The 26,440-nt window shown below is 39.8% G+C and overlaps 2 protein-coding genes across 2 annotated transcripts; both read left to right on the top strand.

Annotated features, from left to right (window-relative positions):
* Positions 1-3,831: 3,831 nt before the first annotated feature.
* Positions 3,832-8,194, top strand: iah1 (isoamyl acetate hydrolyzing esterase 1 (putative)). Its single transcript, XM_032547943.1, is given in 7 exon segments — positions 3,832-3,975; positions 4,066-4,118; positions 5,513-5,664; positions 5,780-5,941; positions 6,021-6,049; positions 6,051-6,143; positions 7,251-8,194. Coding segments are annotated over 7 exon segments (729 nt in total). The 5' UTR covers positions 3,832-3,912; the 3' UTR covers positions 7,428-8,194.
* A 5,960-nt stretch (positions 8,195-14,154) lies between these two features.
* ythdf2 (YTH N6-methyladenosine RNA binding protein F2) lies at positions 14,155-22,662 on the top strand. Its single transcript, XM_032547927.1, has 6 exons — positions 14,155-14,362; positions 14,589-14,613; positions 16,702-16,781; positions 17,678-19,372; positions 20,890-20,955; positions 21,249-22,662. The coding sequence occupies exons 1-6, from the start codon at positions 14,336-14,338 to the stop codon at positions 21,270-21,272; spliced, it is 1,917 nt and encodes a 638-aa protein (XP_032403818.1). The 5' UTR covers positions 14,155-14,335; the 3' UTR covers positions 21,273-22,662.
* The last annotated feature ends 3,778 nt before the right edge of the window (positions 22,663-26,440 follow it).

Below are 26,440 nucleotides of genomic sequence, written 5' to 3'. Positions count from 1 at the left end.
AAGCCCTGGAGGTAGTCCCGGAGACCGACAGGAATCAATACGAAGCCCTGGAGATCAGCCCGGAGACCAACGGGTCTTGCTACGAAGCCCTGGAGGTCAGCCCGGAGACCAATGAGACTCGATACGAAGCCTGGAGGCCAGCCAGGAGAACTACGGGACTCAATACAAAGCCCTGGAGGTCAGGGCTTTGTATTGCTACGAGGACATGCTACGAGGCCCTGGAAGTCAGCCCGGAGACCAACGAGACTCGCTATGAAGCCCTGGAGGTAAGCCCGGAGACCGACGGGACTCAATACTAAGCCCTGGAGGTCAGCCCAGAGACCAACTGGACTCGCTACGAAGCCCTGGAAGTCAGCCCGGAGACCAACAAGACTCAGTACTAAGCCCTGGAGGTCAGCCAGGAGACCAACGGGACTCGCTACGAAGCCCTGGAGGCAGGCCGAGAGACCAACAGGTCTCAATACAAAGCCCTGGAGGTCAGCCCGGAGACCAACGAGACATGCTACAAGGCCCTGGAAGTCAGCCCGGAGACCAACGACACTCGCTATGAAGCCCTGGAGGTAAGCCCGGAGACCGACGGGACTCAATACTAAGCCCTGGAGGTCAGCCCAGAGACCAACTGGACTCGCTACGAAGCCCTGGAGGCAGGCCGGGAGACTGACAGGACTCTATACAAAGCCCTGGAAGTCAGCCAGGAGACCAACGGAATTCACTACGAAGCCCTGGAGGCCAGCAAGGAGACCAGCTGGACCTGCTACGAAGCCCTGGAGGTAGTCCCGGAGACCGACAGGAATCAATACGAAGCCCTGGAGATCAGCCCGGAGACCAACGGGTCTTGCTACGAAGCCCTGGAGGTCAGCCCGGAGACCAATGAGACTCGATACGAAGCCTGGAGGCCAGCCAGGAGAACTACGGGACTCAATACAAAGCCCTGGAGGTCAGGGCTTTGTATTGCTACGAGGACATGCTACGAGGCCCTGGAAGTCAGCCCGGAGACCAACGAGACTCAATACTAAGCCCTGGAGGTCAGCCCAGAGACCAACTGGACTCGCTACGAAGCCCTGGAAGTCAGCCCGGAGACCAACAAGACTCAATACTAAGCCCTGGAGGTCAGCCCGGAGACCAACGGGACTCGCTACGAAGCCCTGGAGGCAGGCCGAGAGACCAACAGGACTCGCTACGAAGCCCTTGAGGTCAGCTGCAGACCAACGGGACTTGCTATGAAGCCCTGGAGGAACGTCTGGAGGCCACCGATAATCAAGCATGAAGCTTGGAGCCGTCATGACACTTCTTTCTTTAGAAGTACCATCTTTCAATCCAGTACCTGAGAGTGCCTGTTAGGTACATTTTCAGAAGTATATTCCAGATGCCTCTGATCACACGTCTGAATACAGTCAGCTGATTCTGTGGCTGGTCTGAATTCAACTGGCTGTCATTGTGCTTTTCCTGTTCAGATTCCTGCTGGTTCTGCTCTTCCATTCTGTCCCTCAGCCATTTGTTCAGCTGTTCCACTTCAAGCTGCAGGTTAGTGTTTTCCTGCTCAAAGGTGGTGTTCTTCTGCTCCAGAGCGCTGTTGTCCTGCTTCAGAGCGCTGTTCTCCTGCTCTAGGGTGGCATTTTCCTGCTCCAGAGTCTTGGTTTTCTCCTCCCAGAGGGTTATTCTCTGCTCCAGGACGGTGTTTTCCTTCTCCAGAGCGGTCTTTTCATCCTCCAGGACAGTGATTTTCACCTCCAGAGTAGTGAGGGCTAGCAGATGGTTGGTTTTTTCCTGCTCCTGTTGCCGCCTTCTCAAATTCAGAGCGTGATGCAGGTCTCTGTTATCGTGCTCCTGATCTGAGTTTTGCTGCTCCAAACGGTTTATTTGTCGCTCCAGGACGCGATTTAACCGCTCTGAATGAGCTAGTCTCTCCCTCTGAGTGTTGTTTCCCTCTTGTAATGCGGATATTATCTCCCTTTGCTCGTTGTTTTCCTGCTCTATAGAGGAAATTATCCGCTCCAGCGTGTTGATTTGAATGGCGGTTTCCTCCTCCGAGATGGTTTTTTGCTGTTTTAAAATGCCGCTTTCCTGATGTAGTGCGGTGTTTTTCTGCTCCAGTGCAGTGGTTTCCCCTTTCAATGTATGTTTTTCCTCTTCCAAGGCAGAGGAAATCACTGCACTCCAGTGCAGTGTTTTCCTGTTTCAGTGTGTTGTTGTCGTCCTTTAAAGTTCTGTTAACGTCAAACAGGTTTTTTAATTCTTCGTCCTTTTCAAGTGCAGCTTTTTCTGCATCCATTACTTTAATCTTCAGCTCCTCATTTTCTTTAATAAGTGACTGTCTTTCAATCGACAGCATGTTGTCTTCATCCAAAACGCTATCGATGTTCTCTGTCTCTCTAGCCATTTCTTCATTCGAAGAATCAGAAGATGAAGCCTTATTGAGCTGATTCACCTTTGATCTTCTTTGTCTGAACAAAGTCTGCCCCATGTTTTCCTTTATTTGCTTGTTAATATTTTCCTTTTTATCTTGAAAAGTTTTAGTTTTCAAACTCTTGTTAGGAGACAATCCTACTTGCTTTCTCTCTCTCTTCTGCAATGGTTCTGGCTGAAGAACTCAAGAGTGGTGACGCTTACATACAGAAATACGGAACAAATCGCGTCCCGTTACAAAAAGGATGACAATCTTACTGTGCTCTTCTCCCATTAAAATTGTAGAAACTATATCAAATACAAGTATATGTACAGTTTGGTAGGTAACTGGTATTTTGGATGATGTTGTGATGACAACAAATTTCTTAATTAATTCATAAATGAAGTCACCTGAACAATACAGTAGCTGAACAGAATGGGGTTGTGGTTATAATTAATGTCGGAAGTGTTCACAGCCCCTCTTTGAAGCATACAAGGCAGCCATATTAGCTTACTACATTAGCGGTAGCATCTCCTGAAAAATTACACTTTACTAAGACTGCCTGTCTCAGTCTCACCTAAAGCAACATACAAACAACCCAGAAAGTCGCCACCCATCAGTTCTCTTTAAAGATTCTAGACTTGGCGCAAGTGGTATTTCTTTTTGAAATAAAACAGGGGAAATTGGGTGAGGGGCAGCGGGGAGGGGCTGGGGGGCTAGGAGGTAGCAAGACGTAATATGCCAGCACTACATGGTGTAAGATTAACAACGGCCCAAACCTGTGTTTTAAATCAAGATTTAAGATAATGTATCAAACTTCATGCGCGAAATAAAATATACTACAGAAATATGAAAGCATTAAACTCACCGTTGGGTTTGCGTTCGCCTCCATGGTCGCCAGCCTGGGTGATGCTGGTATTTCTTCAATATGACGGTTGCGTCACGTGATTATCTGGGAGCTGGAATCTGACATCCATTGCTAATGTCTGTGACCTGAAGTAACCTCGCCATTTTTACAGAGAATTTTTGGACGATGAATTTGAGGCAGCGAATTTGAGCAAGTTGAATTAGAGGACACTGGAAATATTGCATTTGAATGTTGAAAAGTTGAATTTTTTATATGCCGAATTTTTTAACACTGAAAATGTAAACTGAAAAAAATATGTATATTGAAATTTTGATCACTTTGAAATAGGAATGTGATTTTTTTTAATAAATGAAAATTGCAACCATGTACAAATAATGACGCTGAATTTTTTTTAGGTTAAAAATATATTCTGAATTTATTTTAACACTGAAAAAGTAAGCACTAATATACAACATTCAAATTTCAGAGGCATTTTTAATTCAAATCCTGATGGCACATATTTACTTCGTTAATAATAACGTTTATAACATTTAATTTGCACAGATTTTTGTTAAAGCCCCAATCCACACTTTAATCCACAAGGTGGCGGTGATTCGCCTGTTAGCTGTTTGCCAACCCTCATAGAGGAAGAAGAAAATAAACGGAGGAGCTTTGAATCATGTCTAAGTTCAGCACAGTAATTTGGCCTAAAGTCGTTTTATTTGGTGACTCCATCACACAGGTTGGTTTTATGCGGTGAAGGTACGAAGCGTCATTCTGGTTGTCGTCTGCTCAGCGCCACCTGTAACATTTCTGTTTGTGCATGTTTCAGTTTTCCTTTCAACCCAATGGATGGGGAGCAGAAACTGCAAATAAACTTGCGAGGTAAGGAGATGACAGATTCAGTGATTTCTTCGTTTGTTTCCAGAATCAGCGATTTGTTCTGTATAAAAACAGTTTGTCACAACAGAATGCCACATGCGAATAATGACAAACCAGGAAGCTTGATTCTGTTTAACTTGTTAAATTTCGACCTCTTTTAATTGTACCAGACTTTTCCTTTATAAAATCTTCAGATGCATATTTTATGCATGTAAATGTTTACATTTTGGTGAGAAGTCTGCTGTTTTTCCTCACCGTTTCTGTTTGGAAATTGCGCTTCTACACGGTATTTTACGGTGACATCGACAACCGTGTGGCACGTTCAAGTACACCTCGTACACTACATTATCAATGTTAAAGCGAATTTAAAGTGACTGATTTACGATAAAATATCCCCAAGGTTGTGTTGTACTTAAGGTAACCATATCCATTTTCAGCTTCACTGTTTGTTTTTTTGTTTTAATTGTAAAATATCTTTAAATAAAGGTACTCTTTAATTATATTTTACACATAATAAAGTCAATCATACTTTAAACATGTAAATATTCAAATTTTGGTGATGAGTTCGCCATTTTCCCCACCACTTCTGTTTCTTTGGACATTGCGCCTTTACACAGTGTTTTACAGCCACGGCGTAATGCTCATGTTGCATTCAAGTGCACCTCGTAAGCTAGATAACCGCTGTTAAAATACGTTTGACGTGATTGGTTTACCGTCAGATGTTATTTAGAGTTTCTTAAATAAATCTCGGACAATTTTCAAGAAGCTTTGTTGTTTTCTTGTTTTTATAAATTGTGAAATATGTTAAAAGTGGACACTTAGGGGCGTACCGTGGTGGCGTAGGGCGTAGCGCGACCCATATTTTGGACGCGGCCGTCGCGGGTTCGACTCCCGGACCCGACGACATTTGCCGCATGTCTTCCCCCCTCTCCTTCCCTGTATCCTGTCAGCCCACTGTCACATAAGGGAAACTAGAGCCCGCAAAACAGACCCCCTGGAGGGGTAAAAAAAAAAAAAAGTGGATACTTAAAAAAATAAAATAAATAAAAACTGTCATAAAATGTCAACATAATATTTACAAATGTGTGCATTAGGTTTAATATTTGAACTGTTCTGCCTTAGCTTATTGAAATTATCTTTAATTAGTAATGAGGTCAAGTTAACCAATGAGCAGCTTCCGAGATACAATAAATAACTTACACTTTTCCAAGTTATATCACTGCCAATAATAATAATAATAATAATAATAATAATATCACTTGACCTGATTGCATTATGGAGCTCAAATGGACTTAAAACACTGTCATAAATCTCTTAATTTTTAAGAAATAAATTTCAAAAAATCTTGTTAGTTATATATTTGATGGATCTGTGAATCAGAATCATTCTGTTTTTAGGAAATGTGATGTTGTGAACAGAGGATTGTCTGGCTATAACTCCAGATGGGCAAAGATCGTCCTTCCTCGCCTCATCAGCAGCCAGAATCCAGCAGAAAATAACATAGCAGCTGTTACCGTATTCTTTGGAGCAAACGATGCTTCGCTGGAAGGTACAGCCAACTCCCATTTTAGTTGAAGAAGTCCAGAGTTTTATCTACTTTCTTCAGGTTTACTACTTAATAAAATACAGAAGTTTTGTGTACAGAAGTATTCTGTCTCCTTTAGATAAGAACCCACAGCAGCACGTCCCTCTAAAGGAGTATTCAGAGAACCTGAAAGAGATCAGCAGGTTTCTGACCTCAGCTGGTGTTCCAGCAGACAAAGTAATCTTTATCACTCCTCCTCCGATTCACGAGCCGGCCTGGGAGAAGGAGTGCGTCCTCAAAGGTAACCTCCGGACCTCTGGGTTGTTCTCTTCCTGGTTTCCTGTGTTGACCCCGACTGCTTCCTGTTGTGTCTCCACCAGGATGTCCTCTAAATCGGCACAACTCGGTGGACAGGACAGTACGCTCAGGCATGTGTTCAGGCGGCTGGTCAGTGTGGGTCGGACGTCCTGGACCTCTGGACGCTCATGCAGAAAGACGGTCAGGTGAGTGCAATCTTGGACGTAATTAACATTCAGTACATATTTCCACATTGTCTCATTAGAGTCACAAACGATTAATGGTTTATTGGATTAAAATGAGCTGCAGTAGACCCTCAGCATAGACCTTCTTTTAGTGTTTTAGTTTGGCCGCCACCCAGCAGAGGGCAGCACTGGTCATCCCTAGGAGGAGCCAGTTGATACAGAAACAAAGATGGTGGGGCCATACCACAACGGGAAAGAGAAACAGTCCAAATGAAACCTTTACATGGTTCTGATTTGAAATGTAAACACTGGACTTGCTCCTTAAGATTCATTACAACTTTTGTTTTTCTATTCATCAACCTAAGAAGTTCCTGTCTAAGTTTCATGAGAGAAAAAACACAATTTTCTGTTTATTCAGGTACTTTTATTTTTTTATTTCAGCGTATTATGAAAAATTTAGCCCTTTATGTTAAATTTATTTTACAAAATAAAATTAAAGTTTTTAAGAAAACGGCCGATTGTCTGTCAATCAATCAAGTTTAGATGAACTCATTAACCAATAAATTGCATTCCTAATCTTAACCATTCCATTGTAGGTCTGGCTGTATATTAACGGTTGTTATTTATTTTAGTGCATTATATTAAAGTGGGCTGAATACAAGTACACCTCAGTCAAAGAAAATGCTGAAAATTATAAATTTTTCTTTAATTTTACTGCTATTTGAGACTTTCTTGGTCTATCATGTAAAATCCCAATAAAAAACAAAATGTGACAAAATGTGGAAAAATCTTTCAAGGTACCAACAAGACACTTAAAAATATTAATTTATAAACAGTATACTCGGAATCAGACCTTCTGTGTTCATATAAAGTATTTTTCTGAAAACAAAACCTCTGTAAGACGATGTTTTAGTTAAACATTCAGGTATTTTTAACTGAGCTGGTACGAATCTGCAGTTTTCTGCAAATGTATTTGATACATTAAAGGTTTATCCACACATTCAACCAGTTCCTGGGAGTTTGTGCAACAGGTTAATAGATGAAAATGAAAGATTCAGTTTGCTAGAGTCTGAGTGGCTGTCTTGAAAGTGACTGAATAAATGACTGAATTATTTAAATGTTGTCCAGGACTTCACCGCCTACCTGTCAGATGGGCTGCACCTCTCAGAGAAGGGAAACCAGTTTGTGGCGCAGCATCTCTGGAGCATACTGGAGAGCCGTGTGGCTCATTTGCCCTTCATTCTGCCTTACTGGGGAGACGTGGAGACCAGTAGCCCAGAGAGCAGCCTCCTCTGCAACTCATGAAGCAGAGAATGTCTGGAAAAGCTTAAAAACAAGCAGTGGACTTTAGAATGATCAAAGTATTAGGTAATATCTTTGGATTTACAGCAAGTGGAGTCAAAACTCTACTGTGAAGTATTAGCACCAGAAGGGGGGGAAAGGACTCAGAAATTTGTAGATTAATCTCAGAAATTTTCTAGAAAAAAAAACACATTTTTGAGTTGCAAATTTGTTTAGAAAAAAATCAGAAACTGAGAATCTCAAATTTTCTAGAAAATGGCTTTAAACTTTCAGAGTTTTTAAAAGTTGAAAAAAAAATACAATTTTAAACATCTCAAGTTTTCTAGAAAAAAATGTAAAATTGAGTTGCAAATTTGCTAGAAAGTTCAGAAATTGAGGATCTCAAATTTTCTACAAAAAATATAGAAACTTTTGAGTTTGAAAAGTTGAACATTTTCTAGAAAAAATCAGAAATTATCTAGAAAAGACGTGGACATTTAAGATGCCATTTTTCCTATCAAATGTATTTAACTTTTAAATTAGAAATGTCCTAGTTTTTTTGTTTTTCTTTAGAAAATTTTATATTTAATTAAATATAAATTAGTTTTTCTAAAAAAGAAAGAAAAATTAAACATTTCAAACTCAAACATCCAAAAGAAAGTTCCTGAAAATCTATGAGATTAATCTAAAAATGTCTGAATTCTTTTGGTGAAAAATTACTCTTGTCTACTGTTTGTAATACAAAGTTGTAAAAGTCAATCCTTAACATGTACAATAAAGATTTTTTTTTTTACTAAGATGTCATTCATACAAGCCAAAATGCTCAAATGTAGAAAAGAGACTACACACAGTATTTAATGCAAAATGTTTTATTTATTTTTACACACAATAAAATGTTGTACAGCATTACAATGCGACACAGCAGGTAACTGTAACGAGTCTGCACCAAACAGATGAATGTGCAGAGCTCACATTGGCATCAGTTTATAAAACCAAACTGAGAAGATCTGAGCACAAGCAGCGCTCAGCAGGAAACTCATGAAGGAATGAGAAAAAAGGTTATTTTTACCAACTTAAAGCAAAAACGCCACAAGATCAGTGAAAAACTTGCTGTTTCTGATATACATGTAAAAGGCTCAATACACAACCTCAGAAAAGCGACTGTGTGCAAAACTTAAATTCTCCAGTGTTTAAAAAGTGCTTTTATTAAAAAACAAACCTCAATAAGACCAACAATCGCATCCCCCATTCAGAGTGACTGATATGTAACATGATACACTGAAATAACGTGATAAAAGAGGATCTAGCCTAAGAATACAAAGAAAAGGTTTGATTTTCTTTGGAGATGTTTAATCGCATCTTTATGCATAAAGATACGTTGGGAAGATTAGGTGAGGGTTTGCAACCAAATGTTAAAAGTATTACCTAAATTTTGTTTAATGCAAAAAAATAAAAAAAATTCACATTTTGTAATAGTTACAACTACAAACGTTAGTGTATTTTATTGGGATTTTATGTAATCTACAAGTTTTATGAATCTGAAAAGTGTGGCATGCATTTATATTCATAAACATGCCCACCAGCATTTCACATCGGGGGACAGGACTTTCTGCCTGTTCTTTGGAAAGTAGCTAAAGATCAGTCAGGTGTGACAAAGTTTATTTTAAAGACTTTTTTACTAGACTGCTACATTTTCCGTCAACTTGTATCTTCTTGTCTTTATGTTTGTGTTTTTGTGAAGCACTTTGACTGCAAAAAGAAAATCTTACCAAGTATTTTTAGTCTGGTGAAAACATCCTAGTATGTTAGTATATCAACTATTCTGATTTCACATAATTCTGACTTTTGATCTCTTCACATTAAAGTCAGAATTCCTTTTATTCGCCCAGCGGCCATAATGCTCTTCTGTTTTAATCCCTCAAAATACACCAGATCTTAAAAAGGCACAGAAAAGGAACCCACAGCTTCAAAGAAGTGGTTCCGTTCAACAAATCTCACCTACATGATTCCACGTGTTTTTTTGAGGTTTTCTAAATCAAGATGGCGGTGGCGCCGTTTATCACCATTTATTTATTTAATAATAAATTAATAATATTAATTTATTATTAATAAATTAATAATTTATTAATTAATAGCTGAGCATGGTGATAAACGTAGACATAGCTGTAATGGGCCAGGAAGATACTGTTTTAAACTGTACCGATGCGTGATACTAATCGAGGACTAATAGTAGCTTAGCTAACGTAGACATGAGCTATTGCTAACATAGAAGGGCGAGAACTTTGGGTCGAACTACTTGAAACGTAAAACGTAATCTGAAATAATCTAAAAAATACGCATTACAACGGTCAGTAAAACGTGCAAATTTTAACATCCACTAACTTCGGACGGTAGACCACGAACACGATCACTCGGATGACCCGCCATTCTCTTGTTTCTTCTCTCAGTTTGAATGAAGGCTTTTCCCAGTCAGAGCGGAATAAACTTCCACCACCTAGTGGTCGAATTTTTTACCCAAGTAATTACAGTTGTATAGGTCCCAAATGCGGATTCATATATAAACAATCTTATAGTATTAAAAAGTAGACGTGGGTGTAATGACATATGTATTTTTCTCTCACAAAAATATGTCTAAGCCACGAGACAAGTAAAGAGAGAAATACGTATTGAACTATGGAAAAAAGAAACAGTTCCAAAGAAAACTCAGATGTCCCAGCTTTTACTAGCATGTAAACGCACCATCTACACACAAATCTTGGAGCTTCCACCGAGGCGTGAAATGAGTCTCAAAAATAGCTGTGAACTCGTAACCGGATTTGTGTGTAACTGCAGTTTTGTGTGTGCGTACCAGGTGATTTGTGTGTACTTTTTCAACATGTATTTTATTTTTAAGGTTTACAAATCCTGTTACACACGCACAAATCTTTTTACGCACGCACAAATCCTGTTACGCACGCACAAATCATTTTACGCAAGCACAAATCTTTTTACGCACGCACAAATCCTGTTACGCACGCACAAATCATTTTACGCACACACAAATCTTTTTGGCACTATTTTCACTCCATAGTTCTGCTCGGTCAGATCCTCGTAGGAGGATTTCGTAGCCGACGAGGAGACTCCTGCGGTTGTGAAATCGCGCGGCCGTGCCTCCTCGGCCAGGTGAGAGTCGTTGCTGGTGTCCTCCGGGGTGGTGGCCATCCGCAGGTCCGCGGCGCTGCCCTGGCTGGCGCCGCAGTTCGGGCCGGGGCCCTGGGTACTGCTGGCCGTGGCCGGAGCCGGCGGCCGGACCTGGGTCGGCGGCTGCAGGGGCTGGAAGAAGGGGGCGGTCCGGCCGGCGGAGGAGGAGGAGGGAGGCTGATGATGCTTGACGATGCGCACAGACGTTGACTCGAGGTTGCTCAGCATGTCTTGAGTCTGCAGAGTGAAAACAAAAAGGTGAGGATAAAAGTTCACCAGGAGTCTCTGCTGTAGACTGAAGTGGGGTCCATTCCTTGTTTACTCCATTCTGTTCAGATAACTTTCCTGAACTCCAAACTTTATAACAAATATGAGTTCATGATCATAATCCTTATGTTTTAACCTCATATTAAGGTTGGAACGAGTAAAGCAAACCTTTCTGCTTATGGACATTTTGAGTTGACAAACGTACGATGATGTCGAAAGTATTTGCTCCATGCACATCATTTCTGTTTTAACTACTTGTCACACTTAAAATTTTCAATCTATTTTCAATTAAAAATGTATTTCTCTCCCTTCTTGGGGTGTTTTCACCTATGGACTCGGTTCGATTTGGTACAAAAGTTGCAACATTTGTTACATTTTTAGCTGGTGAGCTTTCACACTGAACTGTATCAAATGACCTCAATTAATTAGAAACCTGTTCCCCTCCTTGCCTGTGGGGGCGCTGCACCATGAACTACATAAGGAAACAACTCAAAAACCTTCGAAGACGACACTTCCTTCTTGAAATGTAAACAAAAATGAAGTGGCGTCAGATTTTAAGCTGTTGTAGGATTTCTCTTTGTCTTAAAAAAAACGTCACTCCAGCTACTCGTTGTATTTACCCAGAATGCTCTGGGTTGTAGTCCGCTTCCTGCTTTTGGAGTGGTGCCCTTTGAATGCGATTTAACAATCGGGAAAGTTTTGAAACCGCCAAAAAAGCATAAACTTAATGCCAAAAACCATCTAGGTGTTTTTAGAAGCAGCTGAGACCCAAATGGAAGATTAAAAACAAACAAAAAGTAAATTTTTCATAATAGGTCCCAATTAAAAGCTAATTGAGATGCCATGGCAACAAGCCCATTAAGCATCCAACATGGTGGAATTAAAATAATCCTACAAGACACTCAACCAGATTTTAAGTTAGGTTCAATTTGGGTTGTATTGCACTTTTCCAACATTAGTAAATACAAAAGAAAATTAAAAACTGAATTTGTCTTATTTTCTCTGTTATTAAATCTGAAACATGTAAGTGTGACAGAAAAGTAAAAGCAGAAGAAATCTACAAGGGAGCAAATACTTTGTGTTGCTGTGGGTTCTATTGGGTATTTGGATCCAGAAAACATCTGAACCAAATAGAGTCACTATAAACATCATGAACTGGTGGGTCAAAATGTCAACAAAAAGAAAGGCTACAGAGGAATGTTGCCTCAGTCTTGATCTAATCAAGCCTAAAATCAGACAACAAATCCATAAAAATAAAGTCTCATAAATAAAAAAAACTGTGTTTTCTTGTAGCTTTAACAGAACCAGATGCAAACTTAAATTGGTGACACACTCCACCTGATACCACAAAAACACAACATGTTTCAGTCTTCTTTGCGCTCAGAATACTCCAAAAACCAGTCTTGCTTCCTTGAAGTAATTCCTGATCAGATCAGCCTTTGTCTACGTGTCGGACGAGTGGGGTTCGATCCGTCGGATCAGTGAGTCAAACAGAACGTGAGTCCAGAGTATCCCGAACCGGGGCCATAGACAACAACAGACAGAACATTCAGTCTTTTGCAATAGTATGGTTTTAGGCTTAATGTTTATTTTGCGATTATTAATAAGTGATTGCTGTGGTAAGAGGAGAAAACTATAAATATATCGCTGTACTTTCCTGTATGGCTAGCTCGCTGTTACTGTCTTACTCTGCAGTTGTGGAGTCACAATGTCTGGGATCATGAGCGCCCCCTGCCCTGAGGCAAGAGAACTGCTTGTTCTCTGCTGTTTCTGATCGCTCCTCAGCACACGAAACACGTTACGCACACAGTTGGTGACAAAAACACTGTACATTATATACATGAGCTAAATTATGGAAAATCAGTTCATATATTAAATGTTTTTTAACCATTTTATTGTCGACGTACAGACAGGAGGAGCATGCTCCCATAGAATGGCAGCCAGTGGAGTTAGCGAGAGGTTGCGCGATCCCAGGTGAGGCTCAGCTCGCTGCTGCCTCACCGGCTGCGCTTCCGAGCATTTGAATGGGAAAATGCCGAAAATTCAGCGATTTTTAAGAAAAAATAATCAAAATTGGTTAAGCTAAATAAAAAATTAATACTTTACAGTACAAACCACGGGGTGAAAAAAGCTATTTAAATTATTTTATCATATTTTTCCATTACGACAGGTGAGGCTCTGCTTCACTTGCCTCCCCTGACCGCACGTCACTGCTCAAAAGGACTCACAGCTGCAATTGCACCATAATATGATTCTACCAAGTACCAGGAGGGCTGAATACAAATTCAGGTCACACTTTCAGATTTTTATTTGCATAAAATAGAAATTTATTTATGATTTTTCCTCTAATTTGTAACTATGCACTACTTTCTCTTAGTCAGTCAACTCAAATCCTGATAAAATGAACTTTAGGTTGGTGTGGCAATGTGACAAAATTAGAAAATATAAATACTTTGCAAATTGCTATACATGTTTAAAGTGTCTTGGATAAATATTTAAATGAAAAGTTAAGCTTTGAGGGCTGTAACATCTAAAGTTCTTTTCAGAAGTGGGTAACAACTTGCTACATTTAGTATCGCTAACTTGAGTTAAATATCTGGATACTCTATCCACTGTGACGTACTTCACTAAATGAAGGGTAAACGCATTTTCACTAAAAAAGCACCAGACAGACTCACAAATCTAGTTTATGTTAAAGTGAGACTTCTTTTTCGTGCACAGGATTTGTTATTCTAATGCTGTTTCTATTTGTTGACCTTGTTGTGCCTTTTGGAGGTCATTTATTTATATTATACTTCTCTTTTTAATATTTAAAATACTAGAAGTTGCACAAAACTATGTTTTGCCTATCTGATCACATCATAAGATATTGTGATCAGTTACTCAGTACTTAAGTTAATAGTAGCCATTAAGTTGAATTTTTTTTTTAACTCTTGAGTAATTCCTTAGGTGGCTACTTTTCATTTTTATATTAGTAAAACTATGTTGAAGTTGCGGAGGACGGTTAGAGCCACAGAGAAAAAAAAGAATTCTGGCTTTAATTTTAGAATTCTGATTTTTTTCTAAAAATTCCAGAAGTGAGAATTGTGAAATTAAAGTGACTTTAATCTTAAGGTTCTGACTTTTTCTAAACAAAAAAAAAATACAAACAGAAAGACCCTAATTTGTTTGAAGTAGTACTACTCCTTCTTGAGCACAATTAGGGTATTCTACCCACCTTTAATGGACTAGTCATATATTCTTCCTCCAAGCCACTAGAGGGCGCGTGTTCGTTGTGAATAAATGTCATTCTGAGTTGACGAGGGCCGCCCAGCCATGTTGAGGAGTCTGTCAAGCAAACTGCAGCCCGCCATTGTGTAGAAACCAGGCTCTGTAGAAAGATAAGAGTGCTTGCCTGAAACTCCTTCATAGCCGGACAAATTATACACCCCGCCGCTGTTAATTAGGAGAGAATACAGTTACACAGGCCGTGGGGGGGGAAAGACATGTCAGCCAGCAGCCTTCTTGAACAGGTAAAAAGAGGTATTTTCTGAACGTTTGCGAGGGCCAAATTTGTCAGCATCGCGACGGCTAGCGCAGGTAGCTTAGCTTCGAGGCAGCGGCTGTGGCTCAGTAGTGCAGTAGGCCTGACCACCTGCAAAACAAACTGACTGGTGAAAATACATCTCTTCATCTATTTTTTCCCCTTCCTCTCTTCTCATAAATCAAACCTTCATGAATCACCTGGACCCAATCCAGAGACCGAAAGGCCTAGCTAATAAAGGTAAGAGCTACTCACTGACTGGGGTTGTGAATACGGATCTCCTTACGTGCCGTGCGCTCTGAAAATCCTGCGTTCGTGAGTTCTGTTAGCTTGTTGCTGGTTAAAGGCCCCTCTATGTCTATCACAAACTAGTTTATATTTTAGGTTTAAATATAAAAGACGCAACGTTGGTTTATCTAAAACCAGTTCTGGGGCGTTTACGGTACAAGTTTTAAAAAGGTCCCCACAGGTAGCGTTGACTTGCTAATGTTAATAGCAAAATGATTCACATCGGCATCGTTTTCCTGGTTAGACTGGACGCTTTTCTGACCAAAGAACTGAACAAAGACAACATTTTACCACTCAGTCTGATTCTACAGCACACACTAAACTGCATTTTAGCTGTGTTTAATCTACAGGTGCCTTTCTCTGTGGCTAATGTTAGCCAAAACCGTCAAGTTGAAAGGACGCTTGGTAGCGTGCTAATGTTAGCATATTGCTATGTTAACCCGAAACGACACGTCTCTACACATGCTTTACCACCACTTTACCGCTAATGCTATAAGTCTACATTTAAATTAATTTTAACCTGTTTCTATAATTTCACTTGCGGTTATCAATCTTTACTATAATACATAATGTATAGCAGGATCCCAGAAGACATTTCGGCAAAATTTGCCATCAACATTTTCAGAAGAGTTGAATGTAAAAAGGATTTCATTTAAAACCAACTTCAAATGGCACAAACGTATATGAAGGTTTAAAATGTTAAAATCCTCAAGCAATTATGCCCTCCCAAAACGACAAGTTGCAACCCAAAATGTAATATCATCACAAAATGTGTGTAATTTTTATTTTTTTATATAGTTATGAAATATGTTTTACGCATTCCATTAGTCTAAAGACAATTAATTCTTGAGGCTTTAATCTATTGGACAATAAAATTAGAAATAACAATTTAAAAAAATCAACTGTTTTAATAGATGTACTGAATTTGAGATTGTTTATGAAAAATTGTCAAATATCTGTCAAACAAAATGTTCAAAAGTCCTGGATGTCTTTATTCTGTCTAACCTATCAATTGTAATATATTTAGACATTTTGAAAGGAAAATTTACTTTCGTCAAGTAAATTTGACTCGTCATGTATCACATTGGGAGGATTCTGCTACTGATTTTAAGATTTTGCATTAGATGTACTTTAAATCAAAGTTTTGATGCAACATTGCGATAATAAAACATTGCTTGGGTGGTTGCAATATTTGGTTGGATACTGTATATTAAATGTCATTCATTCACATTGTGTGTAATGATATGATATTGGACCAGTTACATTTACTGTCATGGTTCCTAAGCCTCAAACAGGATCTACATGTTTAGTGACTGAGAATCTAAAGCCACCCATAGTGGTGGCAACATTGTGTAATGGTAAAGAAGGGAATGTGAAAAAATGTCAATATTGTTATCACAGTTTTCCAGCACTAGCATTTTTCTGATAATCTCAGCACCATTAGACACCGTTTTCTCCCCTCTGGTTTGAAATCAGAGATGCCAGATTAGTTGAATTTTGTTTTACTAATACTTAAAAACTTTAGAATATATAGGGTTTTAAAAAATTAGCCTATCTACAAATAAATTTGGCACACTTTCTTTGAATCAAAAGTGTTCCATTATCTCCCTAACAGGAAGTAAGTCGATAAGGAATAGCATTCTGAGTTTACATTATCATTAAAGATCCTAAAAAGTCACTTATGCAATTGCAAATCCAGTGACCGTTACAGAACTATCAGCCCAGATTCACCGATGGTAACATAGCCAATAGACAGCAGTTAATAACTAACATTTCTTGTGTGTTAGATTTCACTTTATTGTAGTCTTACTCACATTTCTGTCTTTCATGGGTTTTGATATCATTTTGATCTGTTAACTGTAACAAAGTCCGCCTCTTCAGTACATCAAAACATCTTTTAACTTTTTACTTGCTCAGGCTGCTCCCTCATCATCTGATAAGTTTAATCTTGCCATATAACAGGCGATCATGATGATATAAATTGAAACTATAACATTTCTATATCGGATTCACAAACCTGTTTGTCTTTTTTCTGTTCAGTGCAAAACGGAGCTGTGACCCAAAAGGATACTTTGAATGACGATGAGTTTGAGCCTTACCTGAATACTCAGGCCAGACAGGTGAGCATTTGACCAATGTTTGAGAAGTTGATGAATCATGTTGACCACCATGACCGCATTTTCCTCATGCATTAATATCTTTATTCTTTTTTGATGGAAGTGGAGTTTACAAATTAAATAAAAAAATGACCACAAAAAACTACCTACCTACTTACCTACAATGGGTTAAAATTTATAAAACGAATTTTACATGTTAAAAGAATTTGAAACTTGATTTACAAAAACTTGTTTCCAGTTGAATTCTGTTATCTGGGGCATCACTGATTCACTTTCATTCATTAAAAAGTAATCCTATGCCTTTTAATCTGTAGAGTGTCATTTATTTTGCTTTTCTAACAGGACACTGAAGGATTTTATATCTGAAAACTTTTAACAAATATTTGGTTGTTGTTTTACCTGTAAGGAAATACCACGGAGTAGAGAGCGGTTCGCTTGCAACCTCTCTCTACTGGGAAGTTACAAAATAAAATAAGTGAGAGATACTGAAGGCCTATTTGTGCTTAAATATTTGAGGAAATTTTGTTTTCATTATAATCCTGTTCAGTTGCACTATTGGTAATGCTTTTAGACTAAACTGACATTTTGGGATCTGAAGTCTTATCCAGTGTTATTTTTAAGGGGTTTGAAACTGACTTGTATCCATCCTTCAATCTGTTGTTGGCATAATTTGCTACCGTTTATCCATCCTCTTAAGTCATTTATATTTACCGAGTCCAGTCAGTGTGGAAGTATCTCCAAATGACTTCATAGTGAACTTTTGTATTTATACTGCAAAAATTGGCTGAAAAATACGCTAGATTCTGGAAAAAATATGGAATTTTCGCATGATAAATGTGCAGGAATAATATTGAGTGTTATTTGAAATACTATTAATACCGTGTCCGTTTCTGTTGTAGAGCAATGCCTATACGGCCATGTCGGACTCGTACATGCCCAGCTACTACAGTCCTTCCATTGGCTTTTCCTACTCCCTGAATGAGGCAGCATGGTCCACTGGTGGGGACCCTCCTATGCCTTACCTGGCCTCCTATGGACAGCTGAGCAATGGTGAACCCCACTACCTCCCAGATGCAATGTTCGGCCAGCCTGGTCCCCTGGGGAGCAACCCGTTCCTGGGCCAGCATGGCTTCAACTTTTTCCCCAGCGGCATCGACTTCTCCGCATGGGGCAACAGCAGCTCTCAGGGACAGTCGGGGACACCGCAGAGTTCTGGCTACAGCAGCAGCTACGCCTATGCCCCCAGCTCGCTTGGGGGTGCCATGATTGATGGACAGTCTCCATTTGCACCTGCTGCCAACGAACCCCTCAACAAGGCACCTGGCATGAACAGCCTGGACCAAGGCATGGCGGGTCTTAAAATTGGTGGTGCTGCCCCTGGTGGGAATGGAGAAATGGCTCCGAAGGTGGTTGGCTCTGGGTTGCCTGGTGGGGGGCCCTTGGGCCCTGTATCTTCTGTTGGACCTCCCAGCATGCCTCCTGTCTCCATTGCCCCAGCCAAGCCGGCCTCCTGGGCCGACATCGCCAGCAAACCCGCCAAGCCTCAACCCAGGCTTAAAACCAAGGGTGGCATGGCAGGTGCCAATTTGCCTCCTCCGCCCATTAAACACAACATGGACATTGGCACTTGGGACAACAAGGGCACCATGCCCAAAGCTGCCACCCCTCAGCAGGTGCCCTCTATTCCCAGCAACGGGCAGCCCCCTAATCAGGCTTCTCCGCAGCCTGGAGCCACAGCTGCAGGGAACCCACAGATGCCTCTGAGCAATGGACAGCTGGTTCCACCTGTCTCCCAGCTGGGGCAGCATCATCTTCCACCTACTGGACAGCCAGGTATGGCTCAGATACCCCAGCCCCTCTCCCAGGGTCCGCCACCGCCAAACCACCAACAGCAGCAGCCTTCTCAACCAACTCGCTGGGTCCCTCCGCGTAACCGGGCCAATGGGTTTGGAGACGCTGGCGGAAGCGGCTCAGGCCAGTCGCCTCCCTCCTCTTCCAGCGTCGGCGTGGTTCCCGGAGTCTCGTCCGAGCCTCACCCCGTTTTAGAAAAGCTGCGCATGGTTAACAACTACAACCCCAAGGACTTCGACTGGAACCTCAAGCAGGGCCGCGTGTTCATCATCAAGAGCTACTCCGAGGACGACATCCACCGCTCCATCAAGTACAACATTTGGTGCAGCACGGAGCACGGCAACAAACGGCTCGACGCCGCTTACCGCTCGTTGGCGGGCAAAGGGCCGCTTTATCTTCTGTTCAGTGTCAACGGTAGCGGGCACTTTTGCGGTGTAGCGGAGATGCGCTCACCGGTGGACTACAACACGTCTGCTGGCGTGTGGTCGCAGGACAAGTGGAAGGGCCGCTTCGACGTGCGCTGGATCTTTGTTAAAGACGTTCCCAACAGTCAGTTGAGGCACATTCGGCTAGAGAACAACGAAAACAAACCGGTGACCAACTCTCGGGACACACAGGAGGTACCGCTGGACAAGGCCAGGCAGGTGTTAAAGATCATCGCTGGATATAAACACACCACTTCCATCTTCGATGACTTCTCTCACTATGAGAAGCGTCAGGAGGAGGAAGAGTGTGTGAAAAAGGTAAAACACCATTCCTAACATGATTGAAACGTGTAATAAAAAATTTTTTCAACTCTGAATGTCTTTAAATATTGCATTTTTCTGTCATATTATACAGAATGAAAAGTTTATTACTACGAGTTTCATTTTTATTCTAAGTTTAAATATTTTCTCTGTAATGACTTGCTTATCCCTTCTGTTTATCACTAGAGCTGCACAATATTTTTAAAAAGTGTTATTGTTGGTGAATGTAATGATTGTAGTATCAATTAGAAGAAATCCACTTTTCTTTTTACTCATGACCTCTGACCTTTGGCAGATTACCATAATCTGTCAATTGTGGGAATCTACTACAGTGAGTCTTGTATCTATCCTTCTTGGCATTCAAAGTGTATAATGATGACACTTTGTGTATATTAGCCTTCAATTACTGCTTTTCAGTGTTAATATGCAAACACATGACAATATAGCAAAGTATTGTGCAGTTCTTAAATATTTTAGTCATGAGTCAAATTATAAACTGGAAATACCCTGTGTGAATGACTTTTTTTTTTTTTCGTGGTTTATCTTTCAGCTTAGCTGCCATATTGGTGGTGGTTTTGTATGCAGGAAATACAGCTGGACAAAATATCATTGCAACATGAGTGTGTGCAATATGTTACAAAGGACTGTTTGAAGAGCAATAATTGTTGGTTAATATATTCCAAGTGTTATGAACTTGCATTTTACATGCTAATGTAATATTTAGTTGGAGTCTCATGGCAGCAGATGCACAAATGACCTTGGCTAAAATGCTAAAGGCCACAGAGTGATGGAAGAAGAACATAGGCATTCATCGCACCTATCTCCAGATATTTTAATATACCAATGTGTGCAGTAGCTACTTGCCGTAACAGACAATAGAGTGTGTGTATTTAGTAATATTTTTACACATTTTCTGGTATAGTCCAGAAGCTTAGCTCCCTAATTTTTATTGTAACCTTTAACTTTTGGCTTTACAATGAACCGGATAAAATCACGAAACAGTGAAATACTATCTTTATTTTACCATTGTTGCACTTTATTCTTTACATAGTGAATTTAAAGCACGAGGAATAAAAGTATCAAGCAGCAGAGTTTGGATTCTTTCACAGGTTGGGGTGTTTGATAAAATCTAATATTTATTCCTTTCTTCCATTTGTTTGCACACAGAACAGTTTTATAGTTAAACTGTACATGTATGATTTTTGGAAACATACTTTTACATCCCAGAATGCGTTTTTTTTTTTTTCTTTTCTTTGCTGTGTAGTTTTACATTTCTTGAATGTAATTTTGAACATTTAAATAAGTGCTTATAAATAGTTTTTCATAAATTTCTGGAAATAACTTCTTGTATTGGATTACTGCTCTAATTGTACTCTATCTCTGAAGCACAACCTATATTCTTTTTACAGTATCAAAGTTGGTTTTTAATCTAAAATTTGGTTATAATTGAAATCTATAGATGGAAATGACATTTTTTTTATGTTGTGCTCAGTTTTCTGTTCTGTGTTTGACAGGTGGAGGTCCAAGGCAGTGAGCCATATCCCAGCAACCCAAGCAACAGGAGTCATTACAGGCTTCAGGTAACTTTGCTTGAGCTCAGGAGTAATTTGATGCACATGTATTGTTGAATTATGCCCTGATACGTTGACTTTTTAATAAAAATGTGTTTGCTTTTTTATTCTGCCTACATCGTCGGTTATTTGATACAGTGATATCCACTCTTCCCAGTATACAATCTCTATTATTTTGTTTACATGCTCCACACTGTCCCCTTCTGTTATAATCTTTTGGAAATAGAAGAAAAAATGTTTTATTGTACTTTATTTTGTAATTATTGTTGTTTTTAATTGTTTTTCTTGCTTTTTCTTTCCAGGAGCGCCAAGGACGAGTCAAGTAACAGTTGGTGCTTTGGTCAAAGGACTGCAATGCCCCTTCCTAAAACCCTGTCCGCTCCAGTACATTATTACATTCAGATCTCTAAGAAATTCTAATAGGGGTGAAGATTTAACAAAGGACAAAAGGAAAAAAAAACTAAATGAAGACTTTGATTTTTTTTGACTTTGAAGACTTACTTCGAACTTGTAGTAAAAAGGAAACGATTATTCATAGGACTACAACTAAATGCATAGCATCCTTAGCTGAAATCTTTTTTATTTTTTTTTTTGCCATACCCCATTCCACTACATACGCTTTTTCCTTGTACGCTGCTTTTTCCTCTCCTTCTTTCTTCCTTTTTTTTTTTTTTTTTTTGTAAATGCAAGGATCGGCATCTGTTTTTTTTATGGTCCAAGACTTCAGTCTGTAATTCTCACACAAACCTTAATGATCAAAAATCCATACAGAAAGCAAATAGAAAAATTTAGTGTCCCCCTCTGCCAAAAAAAAAAAAAAGAATGGAAAGATTTTCATCTTTAAAAGCAACCCTTACACCTGTCTGCAAATGATGCTCAGATCGTCAACCAAGAAACCCAGAGCAACTTCTTCCACAGTGGATTCCTCACCGACGGCTGGTGCCAACTATTCTCACTTCAGTTTCTGTTTGTACATGCTTGCCATGTTTTTGTTTAGGAGGACTACAGATGTTCGTTTAAAACAAAAAAAAAAAAGAAAAGCCCTCTGTGTTTTCACATGTTGTCGGAGTGTGTAGGAGATGTGGGGTGAGGAGGATCAAGGCAGGAAAACAAAGGAATGGGGTTAAATGTTTAAATTCAGAGAACATGTTAAGTTGATGAGCTTTTGCTCACTGTATAATTTTATGGGGAAAAAATGGGGCCGTCTGTTAACAGTCTTCATTAGACTTTATTTCCGCCTTTTTTTCTTTCTCGAAGAAGTTGAGTCATTGTTGCTATGGGCTGCTTTTTTTCCTTCCGTTTTCTTATGACTGATGCGAGTGGCCTTGCCCCCACTCTTTCTATTAATCAGTTCAAAAGTAATAAATGTGGTATATTCAGCAGAGTTGTGTGCATTCCTTATGTTCGACTTGAAAGTGGCTTCTTTATTCAGCTTGTTTTTACATGGTATTAGTGTTTTTTTTCTGCTCAGTTATCAGCCTGCAAATGATGGAGGCTCTACTTTAACCCTGCTTTGCCTTTCCTACAGCTCCACTTTTCTGTGTCACCTTGTCCTCCACACTCCCCAATTCTTATTTCTGCTCAGCCAGACATTCATAATAAATCCTTAATTGCAGCCATGCATTGCTCTGTGTCATTGTCAGTTTAGAAAAAAAAGGAAACCTTGAGATCTACTGGCTTTTATTTGTGGCATAATAAAGATGCTCCACAAAGTTATGTTGGGTTTTGCTTCTCATTGGCTATTTGTACTTGCACTTATTCTCCTTTAAACCAGTAAAGTTTAAACTGATATTTTCACGAGGCTTGAATTCCACCTCTGCATTGGTGCATGTCGGTTACTGGGCCAAGTGTGTTGTCAAACCAGAATTTATACAAATAGAATGCAGTTCTTGGAGACACACCTTTGTGTTCTTTAGGCATTCAAGTCAAATATCTGCTGTGAAATTGTCTGGGTATATCTGTCAACTTCTCATAATTGTGTTAAGAATAATGCATCTTCTACCTGCATAAGGTAAATTGAAAATACATTCTAGAACTACGTATTTCGGATCGCTTCAGTTATTTTTTGGCATGAAATGTGGTGACTTAGCTTGATTAAAAACCTTACATAAACTCACTCATTTGTGGAACATGACATTTTGTAAAAGACGACACGTACAAGATTCAGTAATTATAAATATTTGATTAATCCACATTCCGCCATTTTCTATCTTGGAAATTATTTCTGTAATAGTCGAAGCGGACGCAAGAGGGCGACACAGGACCGTTTACCCTGCCAAGTTCTTCGGCCGGGTTCAGTTCATCGCCCTTCCTTCCTGGACACGAGGTAAGCGATACCGTCTATAAAGTGTACTGGTGTGGAAATTTATCACATGTCGTCTGATAAAAAATTGAGAAAAGCTTTATAATCTGCAAGAAACGAACTGAATTTGGCTTTTCAAGAATATTTGGTCACGCTTTCGCAACGTTGGTGTGTAACTGAACAGCAGGCTGTATTACAGTTTTCATTTCGGATGTTCTAAATTTCTGAACCTGTTTCTTAAGGGATAGAGATGTCTCAGTGGTTTGTACAGGTCTTAAAAATAGAGATTTTAAAGTGATGTGGGTATTAAGTGCCATGATAATCACCGTAATGTCTAGTTTGATGTCCTCCAACATATTACATTTGGAAAAAACAATTTCAAAAGGGCATATATTGTGCACTTAGACGCATTTTCCCCATTTAAACAAGCAAAAATCTAATATTTGTACCGATGTAGACCTGTTAGTAAAAAATAAATTGGCTAGCTATTTGATATTCTTGCAGTCAGACTCTCAGCATATTAACAGTAGATTGAAGTAGGATTTAAGTGTATGACATAAACAATGGGTTTTTAGCCACCTCCAAGCCAACAGCAGGAGCTCAGTGTTTCAACAATTATGCATTTCTCTGGAAATTTGCTCCATATTAGTGAACCATAAACTGGAATGCTGCTTCTCCTTGTTTGGTTCTGATTCTGGGAATGCAGAGTGGACTTGAACCAGAAGACTTGATTGGTCTGGAAGCTTGATAGAAAAACAACAGCTCTAAAGTATTCTAGTGCTAAGCCATTCAGTGATTTATAAACTAACAAAAGTATTTTAAAATCTATTTTCCATCAGCCTCTGGGCCTGGTCAGTAGTTTTTAGCTGCAGTAGCTAACTCTACATTGTTCATGTTTGCGTCCAAAGATAACTTCAGTTTTGTTTGTGCTGAGCTGGAGAAAGTTAAGGGCACATCCATGCACTGACTTGTTTCAAGCCTCTCTTCAGTGCTTGAATGGGTTTATAGTCACCTGGTGACATTATGATAAAGAGTTATGAATCACCTGCACACCTATGATACCTATGGTAGCTAATCTCATAATTACTTAATATAACGTGAGCTAGCGGAAGCATGTATGCTAAATAGGAGGCGTCTGAGGATGGAACCTTGGGGAACCCCACACTGTGACGTCTGTCATCTCTGATGATTGAAAGATCAGAGGCAATGACAGGAAAGTTGTTGGTAGGAGGAAAAACTGAATCTGTTTTAGTCAAGTTATTCTCTCTTACTAAATCTGTTTTTTAGTTGACTTGTACACTAAGCATGTCGCGTTAAAGTTGGAAAAAAAATGTTTTTTTGGTTGTAGAATTTTTTTATGTTACAAAAATTTGACCTTTTTAAGCAAGGTTGTGCACATTCTGACATTCGCTGTATGTTCGTTCTGTCAGAGGTTTCACACCGATGGTTTTAGGCTTTAATTTGCCTATACATCTGGATGACCTTATAGGGATGATCCGATCAGGTTTTTTGCTGCCGATTCCGATACTGATCATCAATGAGGCCGATCTCCGCAAATCACTGCCGATTGCCTGGAATGGTTGTTAATTTTTCGCTTTAGGTATAAATTATACTATGATATCTGGCAAAATGGAAAAATTATCTGGCGACAAATTCACCTAATTTAGACATATCTAAAATCTTTTTTTTTTAAGTTACATGCTGCAGCTGTTCACTGTGAGAGTTCACTGTCTGGTGGAGGTTGTCTGTGAAATATTACTACCAGTAGCGCGTAGCGGCAGTCCAAGAGCGAGAGCAGAACCCAGCGTCTTAAACCGCCAGTTCGAAGACTTGGTTTCAGGTTATTTGTTTAGTTTTCTGACTGTGATGCTAATCTGGGTGAGTGTTGGTAGCTGTGCGCTGCTTTACCTGCTATCTGGCCGCTCCGGATATTCGTTTTTTCCTACATTGAGCCTCGATATAGCCACTCTTCCTCAAGTGCTTGTTCTTTAAATGCCATATTAGATTCGTTGTGTTGATGCATTTTGACTTGCTTCACCCCCGAGGTAATTTTTCTCCGCAACACACAAACGTCCCCATTCACTCTCAGTTATTTAAATCGTTCTTATCACATTTATCGTAGGAGTGGGAGATATTCGACTTAAAATTTTTTATCACGATATTTTGTAGTACTGCTGTGATAATGATAGACGTTACATGCAGACGTGTGGCTGCACACAATAACAGCTTTGAATCACATTTTCAAATTACTTATATAAATCTACGCTCTCATTAAACAAACAGTGAAGAAAGAAGTAAAAATAACAATCCCTCTATAGGGACAGTTTTGGGGGTTTTAACATTATTAATAAGAATTTATTGCAACAACAATAAATCAAAATTCTTATTATGGCATGCATAATAAATGATAAACAATACAATAAATGCCCACCCCAAATTTTTCATTATCACAACAGTATGGCAAAATATCATGATAAAACTTTAAGTCCATGTCGCCCACTGCTAGGGATAACCCTGGGAAATCAGATTCACCCTTATTAAAGGCAAGTTTATCATGAATAGACAGCATCTAACAAAGTGACAACAGCCGATAAAAGAGCCACGGCTGGTGAGCGTTGAGTGTGTCGGGAGGGAGCTCCATGGCACGTGTCGTCTGTGTGTTGTGGTGGGGGGGAGGGTGTGTGTGCGAGGCAAGCGTGCCGCCCTCAAGGGGTTCTCCTCTGACCCTTATCTGCGTGTCTCTGGGGACGCCTTTCAGCCCCTCCTGGGATGCAAATGAGCAGCCATAAAGCAGGGGCGCATGGAGATGCCCCATACGGAGAGGGCGGCGGGGAAGAAAGAAAGAGAAAGTGGTGCTGGAGGTGGAGGAGGAAGAGGAGGAGGGTCAGCTCTGGAACATCCCACAGAGTGCATATTACGCTGAGAGCATGCTGGAGATGAAGCAGCAAACTAACAGACATGATGGGAGAGTTTGTGATGGTGTTTGAGATGGCATCCTCAACCCACATTTTCTTTTCTGTAAATGGATCAAATCTATAAAAAAAAAAATCAAATAAAAAAATATCAGAATTATCATACAGCTATGATTGAAGATATAATTATTTACATATATTTTAAATCCTGACAAGATCAATCCAGAGAAAACATTTTCGACTCATGAGATTCTTTTGTGAGCGACGTATTACACGGTTT

This window comes from Xiphophorus hellerii, chromosome 19, assembly GCF_003331165.1.
Source record: "Xiphophorus hellerii strain 12219 chromosome 19, Xiphophorus_hellerii-4.1, whole genome shotgun sequence".
NCBI lineage: Eukaryota > Metazoa > Chordata > Actinopteri > Cyprinodontiformes > Poeciliidae > Xiphophorus > Xiphophorus hellerii.
Note: the sequence above shows the minus strand (reverse complement) of the source record. Positions and strands in the feature narration are given on the sequence as shown.

Excerpts from the sequence above, each read along its gene's own strand:
- ythdf2 (XM_032547927.1), top strand. The coding sequence starts at position 14,336 with ATGTCAGCCAGCAGCCTTCTTGAACAG. Across the intron at positions 19,373-20,889 it reads AGGAAGAGTGTGTGAAAAAG|GTGGAGGTCCAAGGCAGTGA; the intron begins GTAAAACACCAT and ends TGTGTTTGACAG. Across the intron at positions 20,956-21,248 it reads GGAGTCATTACAGGCTTCAG|GAGCGCCAAGGACGAGTCAA; the intron begins GTAACTTTGCTT and ends TTTTCTTTCCAG.